Raw genomic sequence first — 20,826 nt, forward strand, 5'->3', positions numbered from 1 at the left:
AATCCGCCTGTCAATTTATATGCAAATTTTAATCAATGCCTCTAAGGAAGGGGGTAGATCAATGCGGGCTAGTTCATCCTTAATGGGTTCTGAAAGTCCGATTCGGAACTGGTTGCAAAGCCCACTGTCGTTCCACTGACAGTCAGTAGCCCAGCGTTTGAACTCTGCAACATAATCCTCAACAGGTTTCTTGCCCTGTTTTAGGGAACGAAGTGCAGTTTCTGCAGTGGATTATTTACAGGGGTCATCGTAAAGAAGCTCCAAGGCGGAACAAAAAGCAGGGAATGACTCTAGGATGAGGTCATTCTTAGAATAGAGAATGAATGAGACATACTCTAAATAGTACTAATGCCACATCCCTGTAATACCAAAATAGAGAAAAAAAAAAAAAGGGGGGGAGAGGGGAATGAGAAGATCCCACAATACAATGGGGTTTCTCAGCCTCTCACTGTGACAGCATGAGATCCTTGAGGAGAAGCCGTTGGTGTGTTCACACAGGACCGGTGCTTTCTTCTATTAATAGAATACCTTTTGAACATTGACCTTTAAGTGAAGGGTGCACTGGATAGACCGATTCCCCTGCAAACAAACAGATTTTTCCCTACAACCGTATCTGTGACCACCAGTATTCTTTTGGCGGCCAATAAGGGACATAACGGTGGAGCCTTATGAGATATGCCTGCATATAAACTGGACACCCCATTTTGATCAAGGGGTTAAGTAAATATTTCTGTTCTTTAGACAACCTTTCAGGAATCGCCTGAGAAAGCGACCAAGCGAAACGCGTCACGATTCCACGTCTACCACAAGTGAACCCTATATTTCTTTGATATCTCATCGTGATTTATCATGATTTGTTATATATTCATATTTGTTGCCTTAGTCCTTAGAGGCATTGGGGTTCTAGTGGTTTAAGACTATGTCTTATGACTTATGTGTATGTATATACCATGTTTTATTGAATACATGTCTACTGTTACATTTTTGTATGTTCACGTTAATAAATGATTTATATTTTTATTAAATGACTGTTTTACTTATTCTCACCGAGACCAGCACTTACTAATAGCCTATAAAGTCCCAACACATGTGAGAGTCTGAGAAACCCCATTGTATTGTGGGATCTTCTCATTCCCCTCTCCCCCCTTTTTTTTTTTTTCTCTGATGAGGTCATTCTTCTCAAGGAAAATGTTGGCCCAAGCTCTTGGCTCCCCCTTAAGTAAGAGATGGTTGTGCAAACTTTAATTCTATCGGTAGAATAAGTGTGTGGTTTGAGGTCAAAAAGTAAGTGGCAGGAAGTTATAAATTCCCAGTACTTCCTCCTATCCCCAGAAAAAAGTGTCAGGGGGACTGATCTTGGACTCCGGATTTATGGGGAGGGCTGTGCAACCCGCTAGCAAGGTTTTAAGAGTCTGGTTCTCCTGTTGTAACTCAGTTACTGTCTGGGTAAGAGTCTCTAACCTCTGGTTCATTACATGGGCGGTTAATTCCGCTGCATCCATTTTTTCTGGTCTCAGCAACCTGTAACAATCACACAATTTCCTATATGGACCTCAGCTGCAGAAGTCAACCACTCAGTAACGAAGCTATGTTTACCAATATGAGGTTTGGTGATACAGGCTACAGTAACATCACAGTGAGACTTTTTTAGCAGAGGAGACAATTTAGGGTCAAGACAATATACTTGCTGGTTAGTTTAATTAAATAGGAACTGCAGTTTAGCAGAAGTTGTTGTTCACTGTTCTGCCAGTAGATGGAGCAGTGATCCAGGAAATCGTGTGTAAGCAGGGAGGACGGAAGCAGTCTTAGTGCAGTCTTAGACGCTGAGGGAATGAAGTATGCGCCTTAAGTAAAGGATGGGTGGAGCCACGCATGGAACGAGGAACAGGAAGTCAGGTAAGTCTGTTACAGTTTCAAGGGCTCGTATTTGTGTCAAAAGATCGGAAATGAGGGCCTCTTTTTGTTTTCTGAGTGCAGAAGAGAGTGCCATAAATTTGCCCCTGGTAACACATTTATGCGCTGCCCATTGAGTAAGGACAGAAGTGTCAGGGGTAGAGTTGAGTGCAAAGTATTCCGTCACGACACCCCCCCCCCCCCCGCGAGGGGAGGCAGTGCATCGCCCAGACGCCCCCCATGGCCGTCCATCAGTCCAGAGAGGAGGAGTGAGCTGCCACTAAGGTAAGCACGGTCGTTGCGACCCAGCCCTCTGGGGCAGAGGCAGAGGCCAATTGACCATGAGCCTACGCCGGAGGGGGATGGGGATCTGCCCCCTGCCAACGAGAAAGGTCGCCCACAAGTCCAATCTCATTCTAAGTGTAATGGAACAGTTTATCTGAGCGGCAAGTAGGTAAATTGAGAGAGGATAGATGAGCAAGGCAATACGAGTCCCAGCAAAGAAAAGATGAGAATAAATGAGTAGGGGTGACAGGAGGGAACACCAGAAGAGTCATACCAAACCATACCATACCCCCTTCCGCTGATTATGTCCATGGATGTCAGACAATGTAGGGTGGTAGGGACAGGGGGAGGGCCCCTCCGTTACTGAGTCCCAAGACTAAGGTCTAAAATCGCCATAGCTGAGGAAAGAAGAGGCATCATAAGAGGCATAATAAGGCATCGACAGAGAGGGACAGAGTCATTGTTCATGGAACAGGACCAGGTTGTGACATAAATAAGGTGCCAGGTTACCTGTAGTCCATAGGTTTCAGAAAAATTAGCGGTGAGGAAAAAAAAGGGAAAAGGGAAAAGAAAATACCATCCAGGGGGGGGGGGGGGGGGGTTGGTCACATAAGATACAGTAGATTGTGCCGCCGTCCCTGTGTAAATATTGTGGGGGTTGTTGGTGCTTCAAACCAGAAAAAATGGGACTTTATGGGCAAGTAGATATGTAGAATTTATTTACATAATATATTATATGATTGAATTACATATAAACAATATGTGATATAGGTGCTTGGGTAAAGAGCCCAAGTGTGAAGAAAAATAAAGAAGATTCAATGAATCTGTGACAGATGTGAATCTGGTGACATAAAGCATGGATCTTTAAATCTCTGTATTTCCTGTTGGTGTTCCTAGGAAAATTGTTTCCAGAGATCATCCAAAGTTACTGATGCGTTTCGGCTCTGATGTAAGCCTTTTTCAAAGAGTTAGTCACTCAGTCTGTAATCTATAACAATAACATCTTGATTATTGAAAGTTTATCTCAAAGTAAATTGAGTAAAAAAATATAATGATATTGTAGTAGAGATACATACATGGGTATAGCCTTTATCTCTGCCGGCACATTCCTATGTCCATTTGCAGTCACAACGGGAATCATGTACTGCGTGTAGCCTGAGGTTGTATATAAAGATTTAGGTGGTTGGTACTATTGTCTTCAAAATTCTTATTAATTTGTATCAAGAAAAAACCTTCACTTACAATAAGTGTTTGCTGGTGGAGTAGGCTTTCTCCAGCGTGCTTCCCTGGGGACTTTCCCTCGGGCCAGCTGTTTATCTGCAGTATATGTAAGTTTGTACAATTACAATTTTTATTGGTGTGTTTCCAAAGGGGTGGTTATGGTGACTTTTAGTTTTTTACACACAAGTGGTTATAGTAAGTGACTTCTTTGGAATATGTGGATGCAAACATCCACTTCCACTTACATTTATCTGCAACAAGGTTCCAGTTAGGTTTCCAGTGCTGTAGAAAGGTCTTCTCCCGGCTAGCGCTGTCACTGTCCGTCCTCTCCCCTCTCGGCGAGGGAAGTGAGGATAGACGCTGATTCCCCGGCCTTAAAAAGCCCTTTGCGCATGCGCATGGTGCGCTGCACGTACTTGGGCTTCCGGTGTTCGTGATGTGGCGTCTCTGACTGCGCCTCAATGATGCGCGCGCAGGCGTGAGTCCGTCTGTGAACACTCTGTGGCCGCCGACATGTGAGGGAGGGGCCATTATCTCCTGTGGGAGGGCAGATGAAAAAACCTGAATGGTCCCGATTAACCCCTGCATAGCAGGGGCTTGCTGTGACGGGTGTGATTGCAGGGCATATGAGTAATAGCAGGCAGAGGTAAGGCATATACCAAAATACCATAGTAGTTGCAATATATTGCTAACAGTAGTCTATGAAACTAATACATCGTTTCAAAAGTAGATAAAGAGTAATTTTTTAGATCGATATTTAACAGCAGTCTATATTGATATCATCCACAGGTATATGGATAAAAGGGGATATTGATGGATAGTCCCGATTTCTGGATCATGCCAGAGATTTCTTTGGGGTCACAGAATAAAATTCTGCACGGTATCGGACATTTGAGAAAATTACAGAATTAATTAATTGATTAATTAATTACTTGAAAAATTAGGAACAGCCTATTTGGTGTTTCATAGGTGGATTATGATTATTACTTATGAGTAGGCTGCAAGGAGTGGGTCCTTTTGGTGCGAAGTCAGGGCAGGTGAGGAATCATGGCAGGTGAAAAATCATGAACAGGGTAGGGGTATTCAGAGAATAAAATTTGTATTTGTTAATCTGTTTTGCCGGATGCAAAGCCTTCGAGAAATGGGCGAAAGCTTTCGTTTTCATTCAGCCCAGGTGATTGTGTGGCCCGGAGGCGACTAATCCACCTCATTTCCATCTGTAGGAGTTTTTTATTCCAATCCCCCCCTCGCTGTGGTATGTGTATCCTTTCCAACGCGATAAATGTCACATTTGGCATTCTGTTTTTGTGATCGTAAGCCACATGCCTGCCTAGGGGTAAATAAAAGTTGTATTTCTGCATGCTGTAAATTTGTTTATTTACCCGTTTGCCCAGTTCTTGTTTGGTTTTTTCACACCTCATGAGGTATACCACCCCTCTTGTCCTACAATTAACAAAATGTCGAGGTTTGAAAGTCTCCCCGTTAGGGAGTACTGTATTTGTACATTTCTGTATTACACTGCATTGTCCGCAGCTCCCACATGGAAAAGTGCCCTTTTCTTTGCAGGGATCTTTTTTGCTTTCGTTATACTCACTGTGATTAAAGTTTGTTTCATTGAACCTGCTTTCCGATAGGTCACTTGTGGGTTTTCTGATATAAAGGGTTTAACCGTGGGGTCCTCTTTTAGGATCAACCAGTGTTTGGCGAGGATGTTTTTTATTTTTTGGTGGTCATTCGTGAACCTCATGATTATCCGAGTTTTATCTTCTTGTTCTTTTGATCTTTGTTTGTCCTGGTTTTTGAATAGGATCTCATGTCTCGCTTTCTTTTTTACCCTGTTGTATGCTTTTCTCAAAGTGGTCTTGGTGTATCCTCTTTTCCTTAATCTTGCAGTAAGAAGGTTGGCCTCTTTTTGAAAGTCTTGTTCCGTTGAGCAGTTCCTTTTTAGTCTAAGGAACTGACTGTACGGAATTGAATTCTTTAAGGGGGTAGGGTGAAAGCTTGAGGCGTGCAGGATGGAATTCCCCGCTGTTTCCTTCCTGTACAAAGTTGTTTTCAGTAGAAAATACCATCCAAAGGGCTACATACAGACTGGGATGAGGCGTGTAAAGACCAAGCTGCAGAGCGTTCACATAAGAGAGGGGGGGGGGGACATCAAAATTGGCTGTGGGGAGGAAACGGGAGCAGTGATGTTGTTGAACCCAAGCATCCAGAGTGGCTTAGAATCCCCTTCATGTGTATAGTGGAGCAGCCTCAGGACACGCCTGTGATGCCGTCGGGTGTATCTTCGTGGCCCATAATTGCTGTAGGAGGTTCACCGGGGATGTAGAGAGACAGCAGGGGGTAGGAGACGTGCATGGTGGGGAGCCGCAGCAAGCCGAACGGTACAAGAGGTGAAGCTGCAAAGAGGCTAGCCGGGCCGGGAAAGCAATAAAGAACAGTGTCCACTGAGCTCAGGGTGTAGCATCACAAATATACCAGGCTTGGGTGATTATGGCGTGTGTCTTGCTCTACGATGGGCAGGTGAAGCCGTCGGGCTGCCATTGCGGGGAACAGCCTCACCCCTAATGGGGGCGAAGACGATGAGTGGGCTCTACGTCTGCCAATGCTGAAGTTCCCCGCCATCGGAATACCGTCTATGGAGGTGGCTCTGTGTAGGGGGGATATGCGAAACTCGCTATACCAGTCGGGCAAATCAACAAGGGAAATGCCAAGGGTTGCACAGTGTTCCAGGTCTTCCGGGAACCCGCATGAGTGCTGTACGTCCCTGTGTGGTAGCGGAGAGGCCAAACGGGAACTTCCATCTGTAAGCGATCGCCCGGAACCGGAGTTCCTCTAGTAGAGGACGCAGTTCCCTCCTTCTTTGCAGAGTTATGCTGGATAGATCCTGGTATAGCTTAATGTCGGCGCCCTGAAATGTGATGTGCTGCCTTATCCTGGCGTTTCGCAATACATCTTCTCCAAGTTAAAAGTTGGCAAGGCAGCACACCACATCCCGCGGGGGGTCATTATCTCTCCCCCTGGGGCGGAGAGCTCCGGAGCCTCAGGGGGTCTGCCCAGTAAATCATTGCAGATCGAGGAAACCGCTTGTGGTAAGTTTTGGTATTCTGTGCTTTCGGGGATGCCTCGGACTCTTAAATTCCTCCTGCATCCTCTATTGTCTAGAATCCTCAACATGTCTGTTGAGATCTCTGAGGAGAATAGCTTGGGACTCAGTTACCTGGTGTACGTGTCCCAGGGAGACATCATGGCAGCGGTTATATGTTCCACTTCCTCCACTCTCTAGACCATGGATTGAAAGTCACTGCGCAGCTCTGCTATGGCTGTCGCAAAGGAAGATTTGATGTCCGCTGCGACTAACTAGAGATCAGCCGTGGATAGAGCGGGTTGTTGTCTGGAGGGACCCGAGACGGGTTGAGCGGGCTCTCACACCAGCTGACTGCCTATTCGGCGAGCGGGAGCAAGTGGACTGGGAGGGAGAAGAGGAAGAAGGCCACAGTGTCTCTCGGGGGCTGCGTCCGGAAGATCTCCGGTATATTGCGGCTGATCTGGAACTCCATCTCCCGCGGAGACCTGGATCTCGTGGCGGATGTACTTCTGGAAGTGCTCCCCATGTTTTTGTCGAACAATGCGAGGGATTAGAGCTGTGTGGAGAAAAATGTCTGGCCTTGTGCTGCAGGAGCTCAGAAGCAAGCGTCCATCATGGATCGGGACCAAGCCACGCCACGCCCCCCCCATTTCTTGTATCATGTCCGCAGTCTCTGACCATCTTTTGTATTTTGTCCGCTGTCTCTGACCATTTCTTGTATCATGCCTGCAGTCTCTGACCATCTCTTGTATCATGTCTGCAGTCTCTGACCATCTCCTGTAGTATGTCTGCAGTATCTGACCATCTCCTGTAGTATGTCTGCAGTCTCTGACCATCTTCTGTAGTATGTCTGCAGTCTCTGACCATCGATTGTGTCATGTCTGCAGTCTCTAACCATCTCTTGTATCACGCCCGCAGTTTCTGACCATCTCCTTGTATGTGGGAGGAATGTTGCTCTTTCCTTACAATTACACTGTGAGTTACACACTCCTGACTCCTGCACTCTTTTTGTTTTTGTATCCTGGGCCCTGCATTCTGTGCATTATGTACTCCTGGGCCCTGCATTCTGTGCATTATGTTCTCCTGGGCCCTGCATTCTGTGCATTATGTACTCCTGGGTCCTGCATTCTGTGCATTATGTACCCCTGGGCCCTTCATTCTGTGCATATGTACTCCTAAACCTGGCACACTGGCTACAGCCCTCAGTGTGTTTACATTCCTCTGATTCTTTAACACATTGCAATACACACTATGGACCCCTGCAGCCTGCGTTATGTATCCTAAACCCGTCACTGACTGCAGCACTCCCCAACTCCTCTGCTTTACACACTCCTGCAATATATACACACTACTGTACATTACATACTTCTCACCAAAGTGTTCATTGTCTCAACAGTTGCTGGTTGCTATGCAGTCCCTGACTATTTTGTTTAATTTATTTTTTTAAGTTTGGCTTAGACAAAGCAATCAAAGCGAATTTTAAAGGTACAAGGAAGCCTGGGTTTTGTTTAAACACATCCCTTAAGCCCTTCCCACTGCTAGGCGCATCATCACGCCCACAATTTACCGGGACGTAGCGTGCCACGGGTCTTTTCACTCCTTCAGTGTCCCTCATTCTGAAGTTCAAAAGTTTGGAGGTATGCATATGCTCTATTCATTATATTAGGGATCAGAGGGCTGGAAGACTGCTCAGTCACTGTTGGGCGGAGGGAAAAAAAAGAACTAAACTGCTGAAATAAATTAAAAGCACTTTTGTTTTGAGGATGAATTATGCTACCACACCTTCAGTTAAAGTCACCCATTAGCTTGTTTTAAAGCATATTTACTTAATTTACATAGGTTAAATAACAATGTATCAAACTCCTGAGGTTGCCTGCTACATCATTTACTCCATCATATACAGTACTGGCCAGAATATCAGAAAAAGAAGTGAGGTGAAAGACCGTAGTCAATCAGCCACACAAGAGACCAACTAAGGGCACTGAGGACACAAAAATATGTAAAAAATAAATTTTATTAGGCACGTATGCCTGAAAAGAGGGACAGGGTGATGCAGATGACACTAAGCGGCACAACAAATTTAAAAGACAGTAAAATACACAAACACACATGTGCTAGATGGCCATGGACTGAATAACTGTGAACACTGCAGGGTATCAATGTGTGCAGATAAAGCTACACAGGCCTATTGAATAAGGCCTCCAGGCACATCTGATTGCACAATGTATGGAGAATTGTATCTAATAACCAACCATGCACTGAAACTGAATAGTAGGCTGATAGCCTACTATACAATGGGAAACCAGGTTACTGTCCAAAACCTCAGGAAGGATGGTATGGCTGCAGTGTAATCATCAAATAGAGTGAACCCGATACTTACTTCACTGAGTGCATAAGCAGGGGAACAGCCGGTAAGTCACCATGTAGAGATCCATGGGTTGCGGAGCAGGCAATCGCACAGTGTGTGGGTAGTATACGCTAACGCTGACGCGTTTCACTGACTGAACGTCAGTTTCCTCAGAGCTCAAAAATCCTGCTGAGAACAACCATAACGACTACTACTGTCTCCATACCGGATATTCAGCTCTTGATCTGAAGCACGGCAAGTATCGGGTTCACTCTATTTGATTATTACACTGCAGCCATACCATCCTTCCTGAGGTTTTGGACAGTAACCTGGTTTCCCATTGTATAGTAGGCTATCAGCCTACTATTCAGTTTCAGTGCATGGTTGGTTATTAGATACAATTCTCCATACATTGTGCAATCAGATGTGCCTGGAGGCCTTATTCAATAGGCCTGTCTAGCTTTATCTGCACACATTGATACCCTTCAGTGTTCACAGTTATTCAGTCCATGGCCATCTAGCACATGTGTGTTTGTGTATTTTACTGTCTTTTAAATTTGTTGTGCCGCTTAGTGTCATCTGCATCACCCTGTCCCTCTTTTCAGGCATACGTGCCTAATAAAATTTATTTTTTACATATTTTTGTGTCCTCAGTGCCCTTAGTTGGTCTCTTGTGTGGCTGATTGACTACGGTCTTTCACCTCACTTCTTTTTCTGATATGCATTGGTTTTGTCCAACGGTCACTGTGTGAGACTTCACTACTATTAACATTTAGGGATTTGTTAAAATTTCCCCTTTGTGGGTTTATAGTAGGGCCATTTTTGGAACATTATTTTGCCTTTTTTTGTAGTACTGGCCAGAAACTTGTTCCATGCATGACTACCTCATTGTGGACAAATAGGAGCAAAGAATGTCATATTACATTACTTTATAATAATATACTCTACATTTCTTTTAGGTATCGGAAACCTGTACCAAACATGAGGAGCCACTTGTACAGGTACTCCAGGAATTAGATTTCGAGCAACTGAAAAACATTAAAGGAGACTATTCCAATTGCACTGTCTTAAGATGTGTTTCAGGTAAGTAAACAAGGGGAATCTCTTAAATTTTGCCTTGAACAAAAACCAGCTGTCAGTGGCATAACATGCCTAATTTATAACATTGAAACATGTTAGAAACCAGGATGGAAAAACAGAGATGGTGTATATTTTGGTGTTTCTTACCAGAAGATAGTGCATGGTTGAGTACTCTCTAAACAGAGTAATTACATCTGTGACAGACCCAACCAGGTCAGGGCAGGGCTTTTGGAAGGGACTGCAGGGTGGCCTCTTGCCTACTGACTATGGGCCCTGGCTTTTTTGAGAACACCACTCTTTGGGAGGTGTGTACCTGGGGGACCCTTGGAGTGGTCTTGCTTCGCATTCGGGATAGCCTTCCCAGAATGCATATTTTGGCCCTCTATGCCCAAACCAGCAATGACTGCTTTCGATTGTCAGAGCAGATGTCAATAGGATCAGCTCAAAGCAACCTGATACTGGATCTACTGCTATAGTCTATCTCCCATTGTGGGTCATCTAGGTGAGCATTCTTATTGTTAATTGAGTCACCTATTGTTTCTATCTGTCTGATCATCTCTTGGAGATGGGATTAAAATTGTGACCACTTTACCTTGTTTTGGAACTATTATGGGAAGTTATGTTTTATGCTATTAATAATGTGCAATGTACAGTAGTTTGTATTCAGGGTTGTAGGCACCGGACTGCCTGGGTGGCCTGTTGTTAATTAGTTCATGTTAATTAGATCACTGTCAGCTATTAGTTGCTAGATTTGGATTAGCATTATGTGTATGTAGCACAATTCCCAGCCATTTTTCTGGATATGGACCCCCCTGGGTTACCGCTAGCAACAACAGCACATTAAAGCATTCACCCATTCACACACTCACACACTCAATGTATGTGGATGGGGAATCATTTCCACTGAGCTTATGTGTTCTAACGGCAGGGATACTTTCCCCTATGTCAGAATACTGATCAGTACTGCAGGCTATAGTTGGCAGCAGTAATTGATTGTGAAAAACCCAACAGGCTGGTTGCACAGAAGTCGATCTACCACTCTACTTCTGTACAACCAGCTTGCCCATACATTGATTGAAATTCAGTTGGTCTGTGCTGAACCCGCCAAATTACGATCCGCGTATGACTGGCTTAAGATAGTGGTCTCATGCAGTAGGAAATATGTACCTCTCTGCCATTGAGGTCTACTGCTCTCCTGTTTCTCAGCATAGATGTCCCCTCTGCTTTGCCATTATATATGCATGATATGTGAGTGCTGCAGACATAAGGTTCTAGATGAATACATACCCTGCAGTCACTAATAATGTTGTCCTGAAGCAGTTATTGACCACAATGTCCAGCGAATCTCCTATTATACTGAAAAAAGGCTTTAACACCTGGTCTGACTTGGTGTTAAATCCAGGGGATTTAACACCAAGTTTACACGGGTGTTAAGACTTTGCTGAGTTTACACAGTTTATTAAACAGGTACATGCCTATACTAACACTGTAGCTAACACAGAGGAGATATTTGGTTCCTACCTTAGTTAACACTGTTTAATAAACACCTCTTAGGAAATTACCACCTTAATTATTTAACACTTTGCAAATGTGTCTAAAGACTAAACTGAATTAAAAAAAAATAAACAATTTTTAATAAAATATGAAACATTATAAATCACTGCAATATTATTAGAATGTCACCTCTGTGGGTTCACTCTATGTTTCTGTTATACACTGGCATGGTTGTTGTATTTGTTTACAAAATATTTTATTAGAAAGTCATACAAAAGGAAAAAAACAGATCATGACAAATGCAATGCCATATACAGAAACAGATGCTGAAGACATAAAAACCCAAATGGTGCATGTATATCGCAAGTAAAATTTGACATTATAACAGAGCAACCCACAGGTGACTCTAAGCATGTTATACAGGTTAAGCATAATAGGAGAGCTGTGGTTATATATATAATCATCATATCAGACAACATTACATAAGAATTCCCAGACTGGTCAACAACTGGCTGGGACCCATGGATCCCATTTGGCATGATAAATTGGCATAGAACAGTGCAGGGAATGAAATACTTTCTCTGAGAGCCTGATACTATCCATTCTGGATAAGACTTGAGACCATGAAAGGATAGCAGATCTCCAATTTAGGGCTATCATCCATTGGATGGAGGACATTAAGGTGTGAAATAGCCTAGAATTCTGGATGGGAACCCCAGGAACACATGAGTAAAGAAGGCAAATATTAGGGGTGAGGGCAACTCCTGGGTCAGCTATGAATGGGAGCCTCTGTCTAACCCTATCCCAAATAGACTGTAAGTGACTGCAATTCCAGAAAAGATGTAAGAGAGTACCCTCCACTGAGCAACCTCTAAAGCATATGGGAGATACTGAGTCATAAAAGGAATGTATCAAGGGAGGAGTCAGATACCACCTGGTGAACAATTTGAGGGGAGATTCTCTGCTAGCATTAGAGCGCGTGCATTTGCGCAAATTGTTTATCATACCCCTCCATTCCGGGATAGAAAATGAACTCCCCAAGTCCTCCTCCCACTAAATCATATATTTATGTTTATCAGGTAAGGGGGAGTTATTGAAGTGGTTATATAACATTGAAATTAAGCCCTTACCCCCGGGGAAGGAGCAGCAGATGATTTCAAATGGAGTATAAGGAGGGTGTAGCGTCAAAGAATTTTGAGAACGGAAGAATTCTTTTAGAATAGTATAGTGATTGACTTCTTATACAGGAAGTTTGTGTAAAGTCTTAAGTTGATCAAATGTACAGAAGGTATTGCAAACAGAAAGGGCTTTAAGGGAAACAAGTCCTCTGGAAAGCCAGGGTTGCAATTCCTCCCTGTTTAATGGAAAGACGTGAGTGTCTATATAGGTCAGGAATGTGGCCAAGGGGGAAACCTGAGATATCGACCCACGTGTATCTCCATACTTCAACCACAGCCGATGAATATGGTCAACAATTTTGTTGGATTGGGTGGCATGTCTCGGAGTGACTGATTTGTTCCATATAGTAGCCTGCAGAAAATAGGGAGCGACTGAGGTCCTCTCAAACATCAGCCATGGTAAATCGTTCTCTTCAGAGTACCATTGAGCCAATTGTGTAAATTTTGCAGCTAGGTAATATGACCATAGGTCAGGGAGGCCTAGACCTCCCAATGATTGGGGAGCATAAAGAATGTGTTTATTACATTGGGGCCTCTTCCCACTCCAAATAAATTTAGATAATTCACGTTGAAAAGTGACAATGTGAGATTTAGGCACATTAATGGGAAGGGCTCTGAAAAGGAATAGTATCTTAGGGAGAATGACCATTTTAACCGCCATAATTCTGCCCAGGAATGATATATAGTATGAGGACCATGTCTTAAGGAGAACACCCAGTTTTTTGAAAATAGGAGGAAAATTGGATAAATATATGGAATCATAGTGAGGGGTAACCTGGACCCCTAAGTATTTAAAGGACTTTGTGCACCATGAAAAAGAGAAACTTTCCCTGATGGATGTTTGCATCCAATTTGGCATGTTTATGGGCATTATGGAACATTTGGAGATATTGACACCCAGACCAGATATAGAGCGAAATTCCTCTAATTCAACCAGCAACTGTGGTAGAGACAAATGTGGGTCCGATAAAAATAATAAAACATCATTAGCATATAAACTCAGCTTGTACTCCCTGCCGCCTTTACAGTAACCGTTAATCTTGTTATTATTTCTGATGGCACAGGCTAGGGGCTCAATGGCCAAGGCAAAAAGCAGGGGGGAAAGGGGGCAACCCTGCCTGGTGCCCCTTTTAATTTGGAAAAAATCCGAGTAACACCCCGGTAAGCGGACCCTCGTTTGAGGGGAGTCGTACAGGGCTTTGAAGCCATGTATGAATCCGCTTCCCAACCCAAATTTGGGTAACAGATTTTCCATATAAGACGAACTGACGCTGTCAAATGCCTTGTGAATGTCTAAACTGACTAAGCTTTCAGGGATTTTCGTAGAGTTAGCGTCTTGTATTACATTGGCTACTAGTGTGATGTTGTCTGTAAGTTGTCTGCCCGGGATAAATCCTGTCTGATCTGGATGGATTAACTGTGTTATATTGTCGGCCAATCTATTGGCTAAGAATCGCTTAAGGTCATTATTCATGACCGAGATGGGTCTATAGTTTTGAGGGAGTGAGTGATCTTTGTCGGGTTTAGGGATGAGGGACATATTTGCGAGGAGCATCTCCTCAGGAAAACTACCGCCCTGGAGTACCCAGTTAAAAAGTTTAGTTAGTCTAGGGACAAGGAGAGTGGGGAAAGTTTTATAATAGGTCGCGGAAAAGCCATCTGGACCCGGTGCTGTGGAAGTTTTTAATGATTTAATTATGGAAAAAATCTCCTCCTCCGTGCAAGGTGCCTCCAACTTCTCCCTCTGCTCCACCGTGAGAGTTGGGAGGTGTAATTTAGCGAGCCAAGCATCAAATTTAGAAAGGGGCGTTGGGGTAGATTACGATAGGAGGTCTTTATAGAAATTTGTAAAAACCTCCAGTACCTTCTTAGGGTGGGAGACCATCCTGTCTCCTGAGTTTATAGATATGTGTGAGTTTAACTGCTTGTGTGAGTTTCTTAGCAAACATCGTGGATGATGCGTTACTATGGTGATGGGTGGTGATTAATGGGGAGTACTCTGATTGGGCGGGTGTGGAAAGTGGGGTCCCCCAGGGTTCTGTCCTGGGACCAATCCTGTTTAATTTATTCATAAATGATCTAGAGGAGGGGATATCTAGTACAATCTCAGTATTTGCAGATGATACTAAATTAGGCATGCCAATATCTTCTATGCAGGATGTGGAAATCTTGCAAGCAGACCTGAACAAAATAACGGGGTGGGCAACTACATGGCAGATGAGATTTAATGTAGAAAAATGTAAAGTAATGCACTTGGGGGCCAGAAACCAGAAAGCAAGCTACTCACTAGGGGGGGAACCTCTGGGTGAGTCTAGGATGGAAAGGGACCTGGGGGTACTGGTAGACAACAGGCTTGGAAGTGGCATGCAATGCCAAGCCGCTGCAAGCAAAGCCAACAGAATACTGGGTTGTATAAAAAAGGGGATTCACTCCAGAAATAAAGAGATTATTCTTCCACTCTACAAGACTCTGGTCTGGCCACATCTGGAGTATGCTGTCCAGTTCTGGGCACCGGTCCTCAGGAAGGATGTGCTGGAACTGGAGAAAGTCCAGAGAAGGGCAACAAAAATAATTAGGGGAATGGAGGACATCAGCTATGAGGAAAGACTACAAGCACTGAACCTATTCTCTCTGGAGAAGAGACGATTGAGGGGGGATATGATATCAATGTACAAATACTGTACTGGCGACCCTAGCATAAGGAACAAACTATTCAGAGAAAGGAGATACAATAAGACACGTGGCCACTCACTAAAACTTGAGGAAAGGCGGTTTAACCTTAAAGTGCGTAAGGGGTTCTTCACTGTAAGAGCGGTAAGGATGTGGAATTCTCTTCCGCAAGCAGTTAGTAGTTAGGGGTTAGTAGTTAATAGTTTCAAAAAACTATTGGATGGACACCTTAAAGACCACAACATACAGGGGTATACAATGTACGGTTAAAAGCAAACACACACACACATCATAGGTTGAACTGGATGGACTTGTGTCTTTTTTCAGCCTCACTAACTATGTAACTATGTAACTATGTAACTATTAAGAATGAATTTAGCTCTGGACCATCTAAGAGATTTTTCAGTATCATTGGAAAGAATCTCGTTCAAGGCCTTTCTCTTGGTGGAAATCTGATCTAATAGTGTCGGGGAGGAGGAGTGATTGACCTGGTTATAAAGGCGGTCTAAGTCTTTAGTCAAAGTCCTAATATCCGCCAACCTGGACCTATTCCGTGCAGAAGCAAGAGCAATGAACCTACCCCTAATTACAGCTTTATGTGCTGTCCAGACTGTAGAGATGGGGGTATCCTCAATCTCGTTGATTCCAAAGTATTCATCTAACGAGGAGGATATCTGGGAAACCGGTGTAGGATCATTGATCAAGGAGTCGTTCAGTCTCCAGTTAAAGGGTGATCTAGCCATCCCTATATTATCAGCTTCAAATGAGACGATCTGATGATCAGACCACGGGCAGGCGTGAAAACGAGCATCAGATGAGCTTGCCAAAAGGACCGGTGTGCAAAAGATATAGTCCAATCTCGTGGAACTGTCATGGGGGTGTGAATAAAAAGTGTATGACCTGACACCAACATTGTTGGCACTCCAGGCGTCCACCAATTGCGAGTCACTGAGTGCACGAGACAGGCTCTTGGGGAAGGCCTTAGAGGATGGCAAAACCCTACTCCTGTCAAGAAGAGGATGGGCTGTCAGATTAAAATCCCCCCAACAATCATATGGGGAGATTCAAATCTGCCTAGCGTATCAAAAAAGTGTTTAAAGAACGCGGTTTGAGCATCATTAGGAGCATAGAGAGACACGATTGTGATCTGTTTACCACATATATTACTTTTAAGTATCAGGAATTTACTTTCAGGGTTGCAGTATGAGGAGGAAATGTCAAACATGGTGTTATTCCGGATAAATATTGCAACCCCCCTAGTTTTGTTATTATACGTTGAGCATCTAAATTGTTGAAAGGATTTGTTAAAATATTTAGGTTGTTTATCAGTGGCAAAATGCGTTTCTTGTAACAGTATTATATCTACACCTAGGCGCTTATATTGCCTGAAGGCTTTATGTCTTTTGTTAGGGGAGTTAAATCCCTGAACGTTATGTGATATTACTTTAAGCCCCATATTAAGTGTTTAAGGTATAAATGTCTCTACAGGGAAGGTGATTAAGGAGGAACAAACACCATAGTAGAAATGGCATAACAGCAGACTAGGATAACTGAGGAAATAGCGCCTGGGTGTAAATACACATTAAGCCCGTAGGGGTTCCAACCCGTTCAGTTCCAGGCCCGAATGGTACATGCCCACCGAGCATAAATTGTGATAAATGAAGCATTGCATATATCTGTATAAATGACTTTCTTTTTTCTGTAACTTTTGTAAAGAAACAACAATAACTTGAATGTAAGACTATAACAAGGATCATCATAGTTTCAAAACCTATGTGGGTGATGGGTAAGAAAAAAAGACCCATCCAAAATAAAATGTACCAATGGACTTCATCGTTCATTATCCGCCCGCGGGAACCCGCAACCTGCCCACCAAAGTGCATAAGGCCCCTCAGGAGCCCATGCATGGCCAGGGTGGGAATCAACGCGAACAGATCTGTAGGGACAAACCGGCGAAAGGGGAGAGAGAGGGAGCATGAAACATTTCAAATTAAAAGCATGCCATATAAAACATACATTATGACATATACGTAGTGCAAATAAAACGTAGCACCCGATATAAGGGGGGCGTACCCTCTCATTAAACTGCAATACCCGTGGGCACAATCATCCCCCCATGCCCGCCTCACATACTGCAGGGCAGCCATGCGGCAACGGGAGCCCACTTAAACATACCAATCATACCAAGGCACAGGGTGCAAACCATACTTAGAGAATTTATGAGCGAAGGAGATTGCAGATTAGAGATTAGTTAGAGCTGTCTCTGAAGGGGTTACGCCATCTGCGCTGATCCCGCCTGGTAGCAGGGGTGGCCCAGATTGGTGAAGGTCTGGGAGTTACTTGCTGGCGAACCTCAGGATCAGCTTCCAGTAGGCCCAGTTTAATGAGCAGTTCTTTGCCCTCAGCGATGTTGTAGACCACATAGACTGAGCCATTGTGGGGAACCGTGAGCTTAAAGGGGAATCCCCATATGTATCTGATCCGAGCAGCTTTCAAAATTGAAGTAACCTCTTTCATCTTGCGGCATTTTTCCAAAGTGGCCTGGGAAATATCCGGGAAGAATGGGGTCCTATTCCCCTCTAAAAATGTTAGGGGTACTTCTGGAAGCGCAAAGGATATTTTCTTTTACCAGGAAGTCCTTAAGGCACAAGATTACATCCCTAGGGGGCTTATCTGGTGGAGGCTTGGGGCGCAGAGCCCTATGGATCCTATCACAGATGAATGCTGATTCAGGCCTGTCCGGTAGCAGTTCTCTGAAGAGCTTATAAACTGCAGGGGGGAAGCTCAGCTATAGATTCGGGTAATCCTCTGAGACGCAGGTTATTCCTGCGATTCCTATTGTCCAAATCTTCTACTTGAGATTGGAGCAGGATATAGTTATCTGACAGAAGCTCAAAATCCTTCCTGAGATCATTGTGAGCTAGTGAAAGTTCATCATGTTTCGCCTCAAGTAGATCAGTGTGGCCACCCAAAGCAGCAATCTCTGCTGTCAGTGTGTTTGTGGACTTATGGATCTCTGTCTGAAATTTATCAGCTAGTTTTTCATATATAGCCGCAAACCCCACATCTAAGTCTGCCTTAGTGATGCCCTGAGCATACTCACTATCCCCTGTAGGAGCAATGGACGAGGAAGGCAGTGAAGAGGATTTCGCAGGCACCGTGGGGAGTGACTGGGCGCCATCTTTAGACATCTTAGTGACCTCCTTGATGCAGAGCAGGTATGTCGTCAGGGAGTGCTGTGGCGGGCGGCCCCGTTGCTTCTTTTTAGCTGACGGCATGCACGGAAGGTTCCTATGGGGGTACGGGAGGTAAAAAGCTGAAAAAAAGTAAACTTGGCCCAGTGGAAGCAGCTTCTCTCTCTCCCCTTCGGCAGAGCTGAAACTCTAGCTTCCGTCCAGCTTCACGCCGCGCATGCGCCCCCCCCTTGGTTGTTGTATTGATTGTTCAGTTCACTTGCTGAGTCTGCAGACAAGCAAGTGAACCGAAGCTCTGACTCACCCTTACTTCAGGATGAGTCAGAGCTCAGGTTCACTTGCTTGTCAGCAGACTCAGCAAGTGAACTGAAGATTCGATTCCTGAATCGGTTCATTTCAGTGAGTAACTCGAAATGAACTGATTCACTTCAAAGAGTCTTACTTCCCATTACTAACTGAGACCCAAAACCTGGAAGTGCGGGTGAATTGCGTTCCACTGCACGACGCATCACACCCGGAGGGACCGTCCCGTCACCTCCGGAATCCGGCCACAATACAAACAGCTGCTGCTATGGGCTGGACTCAACCCAAGTGTCACAGAAAGCTGTCTCCCACCCACACAGACAATACTGGGAAGGGTCCGTGCAGACGGTAGAAAGGCCGTGGTTCCCTAGATAACGAGCAAGCCGCTGACCCAGATCTGAAACCATGCTGAAGCTCCAAATATAAATTGAAATTTGAAAATCAATAATAATTTTAATATTAAAAACTTCAAATTTATGGCATGAATTAGACTAATGGCTGTAGAAATAATAATAGTGATAATAAAATAAAATAAAAACAACCCTGTGACAGATGGCCCAACGGGAGCACAGTAATGATTCAGCCACATACACATCGATAATATGATTATGTCAAACCATTGCTGAAAAAGGTATCCTACTTGAAGGACACACAAGAAGAACAAAGAGGAGGGATTTATTTTATTATTAGAGATAGCCTTGCAGTTCGCCCAGTGGTCGATTCACGGCGAACTTTGCTCGTTCGCTGTTCGCCGATCATGCGAACATATGGCGATGTTCATGACCGCCATATTCTTTTACATTGTGAAGAAATTTGACCCATGACACATCCATCAGGTGGTACAGGACAACCAATTACCCCCTACCTTATAAATAGACCTGATCTGGCTGCCATTTTACATTCTGCCTTTTGTCAGTGTAGGGAGAGGTTTGCTGTGTGTAGCAGGGACAGACTTTTAGTGACACAAATCAATAGCAAATAGGTCCACAAAAGTCATTTTAAGGACTGGTATAGGTGCTGTTGTCAGTGTAGGGAGAGGTTGCTGTGTGGAGCAGGGACAGACTGTTAGTGACACAAATCGCTAGGTAATAGGCCCACAAAAGCCCTTTTAAGGACTGGTACAGGTGTACTATTGTTTGGCCTATATTCTTTCTTTTGTCAGTGTAGGGAGAAGTTGCTGTGTGGAGCAGGGACAGACTGTTAAGGGCCATACACACTATAAGATTTTCTGAAGACTTTTTCCTTCAGATTTACCTTTTCTATGTAGTGCAAGGGCCTGCCAGATTGCATACAAATTGAAAGTGTTTATGTTTGACCTCATATTATATGGTTTTGGTAAATCTAAAGGAAAAAGTCTTCATAAAATCATATAGTGTGTATGGCCCATTAGACTTACCAAAACCATATACTATGTGTGTATCCAGCTTTAGTGACACAAATCGCTAGGTAATCAGTCCACAAAAGTCCTTTTAAAGACTGGTATAGGTATACTATTGTTTGGTGTGCAGTATATAGGGGTGTAATACACTTATAATATACTTTCTAATATAGAAAGCATATTATAGTGGATTTGAAGCGGGGTGTTATATAATATACTTTCATAATAGTTTATTTGGGTACTGCAGAAATGTTGCCTCTTTCACTGCGTTAACTCTGCTACACACAGTGACAAAAGTTACTGGGAATTTTTTTTTATAACTGGTGTGATAGACCAGTGGCCCCCCAAAACGACAGATTGAAGCGGGGTGTTCTTTCTTCCACATATACTGCGCTTCTCTAGAGACGTTTGTTACAGGGTCATTTAAAAAATGACAGCCTGAGGAAGAGGCAAGCCCTACCGGAGGGGTGGTAGGGGTAGGGCAGGAGCACCAAGCCGAAGCCAAAGTGGGAAGTTGCAGAAGGTGCATTCGATTACGTCAAAGGACGCACCAGACTAGGTTGAGTGGCTCACTCAGCCTTCCCCTTCTGCACCCTCCTCATCCTCTCTATCTGCACCCTCTTCACTCTTTGCTGTGTGCACCCCCAAAGACACCAAAACCTCCACCATATACCCTCCGCTTGAGTCACAGGAAT

General features: G+C 44.0%; 1 protein-coding gene across 1 annotated transcript in view; it reads left to right on the top strand.

The window, feature by feature from the left end:
- LOC309568933 (uncharacterized protein) overlaps nucleotides 1-20,826 on the top strand; it is a gene marked incomplete at its 3' end in the record, with an annotated part of 365,261 nt that overhangs the window by 256,571 nt on the left and 87,864 nt on the right. Inside the window, exon 4 of the mRNA XM_082274701.1 lies at nucleotides 9,794-9,917. Within this exon, the coding sequence (XP_082130827.1) occupies nucleotides 9,794-9,917 (124 nt within the window). The remainder of the gene's footprint in view (nucleotides 1-9,793; nucleotides 9,918-20,826) is intronic.

The sequence above is a fragment of the Pelophylax lessonae genome (assembly GCF_965119305.1).
Source record: "Pelophylax lessonae genome assembly, chromosome: 12".
In the NCBI taxonomy this organism is placed as follows: Eukaryota; Metazoa; Chordata; class Amphibia; order Anura; family Ranidae; genus Pelophylax; species Pelophylax lessonae.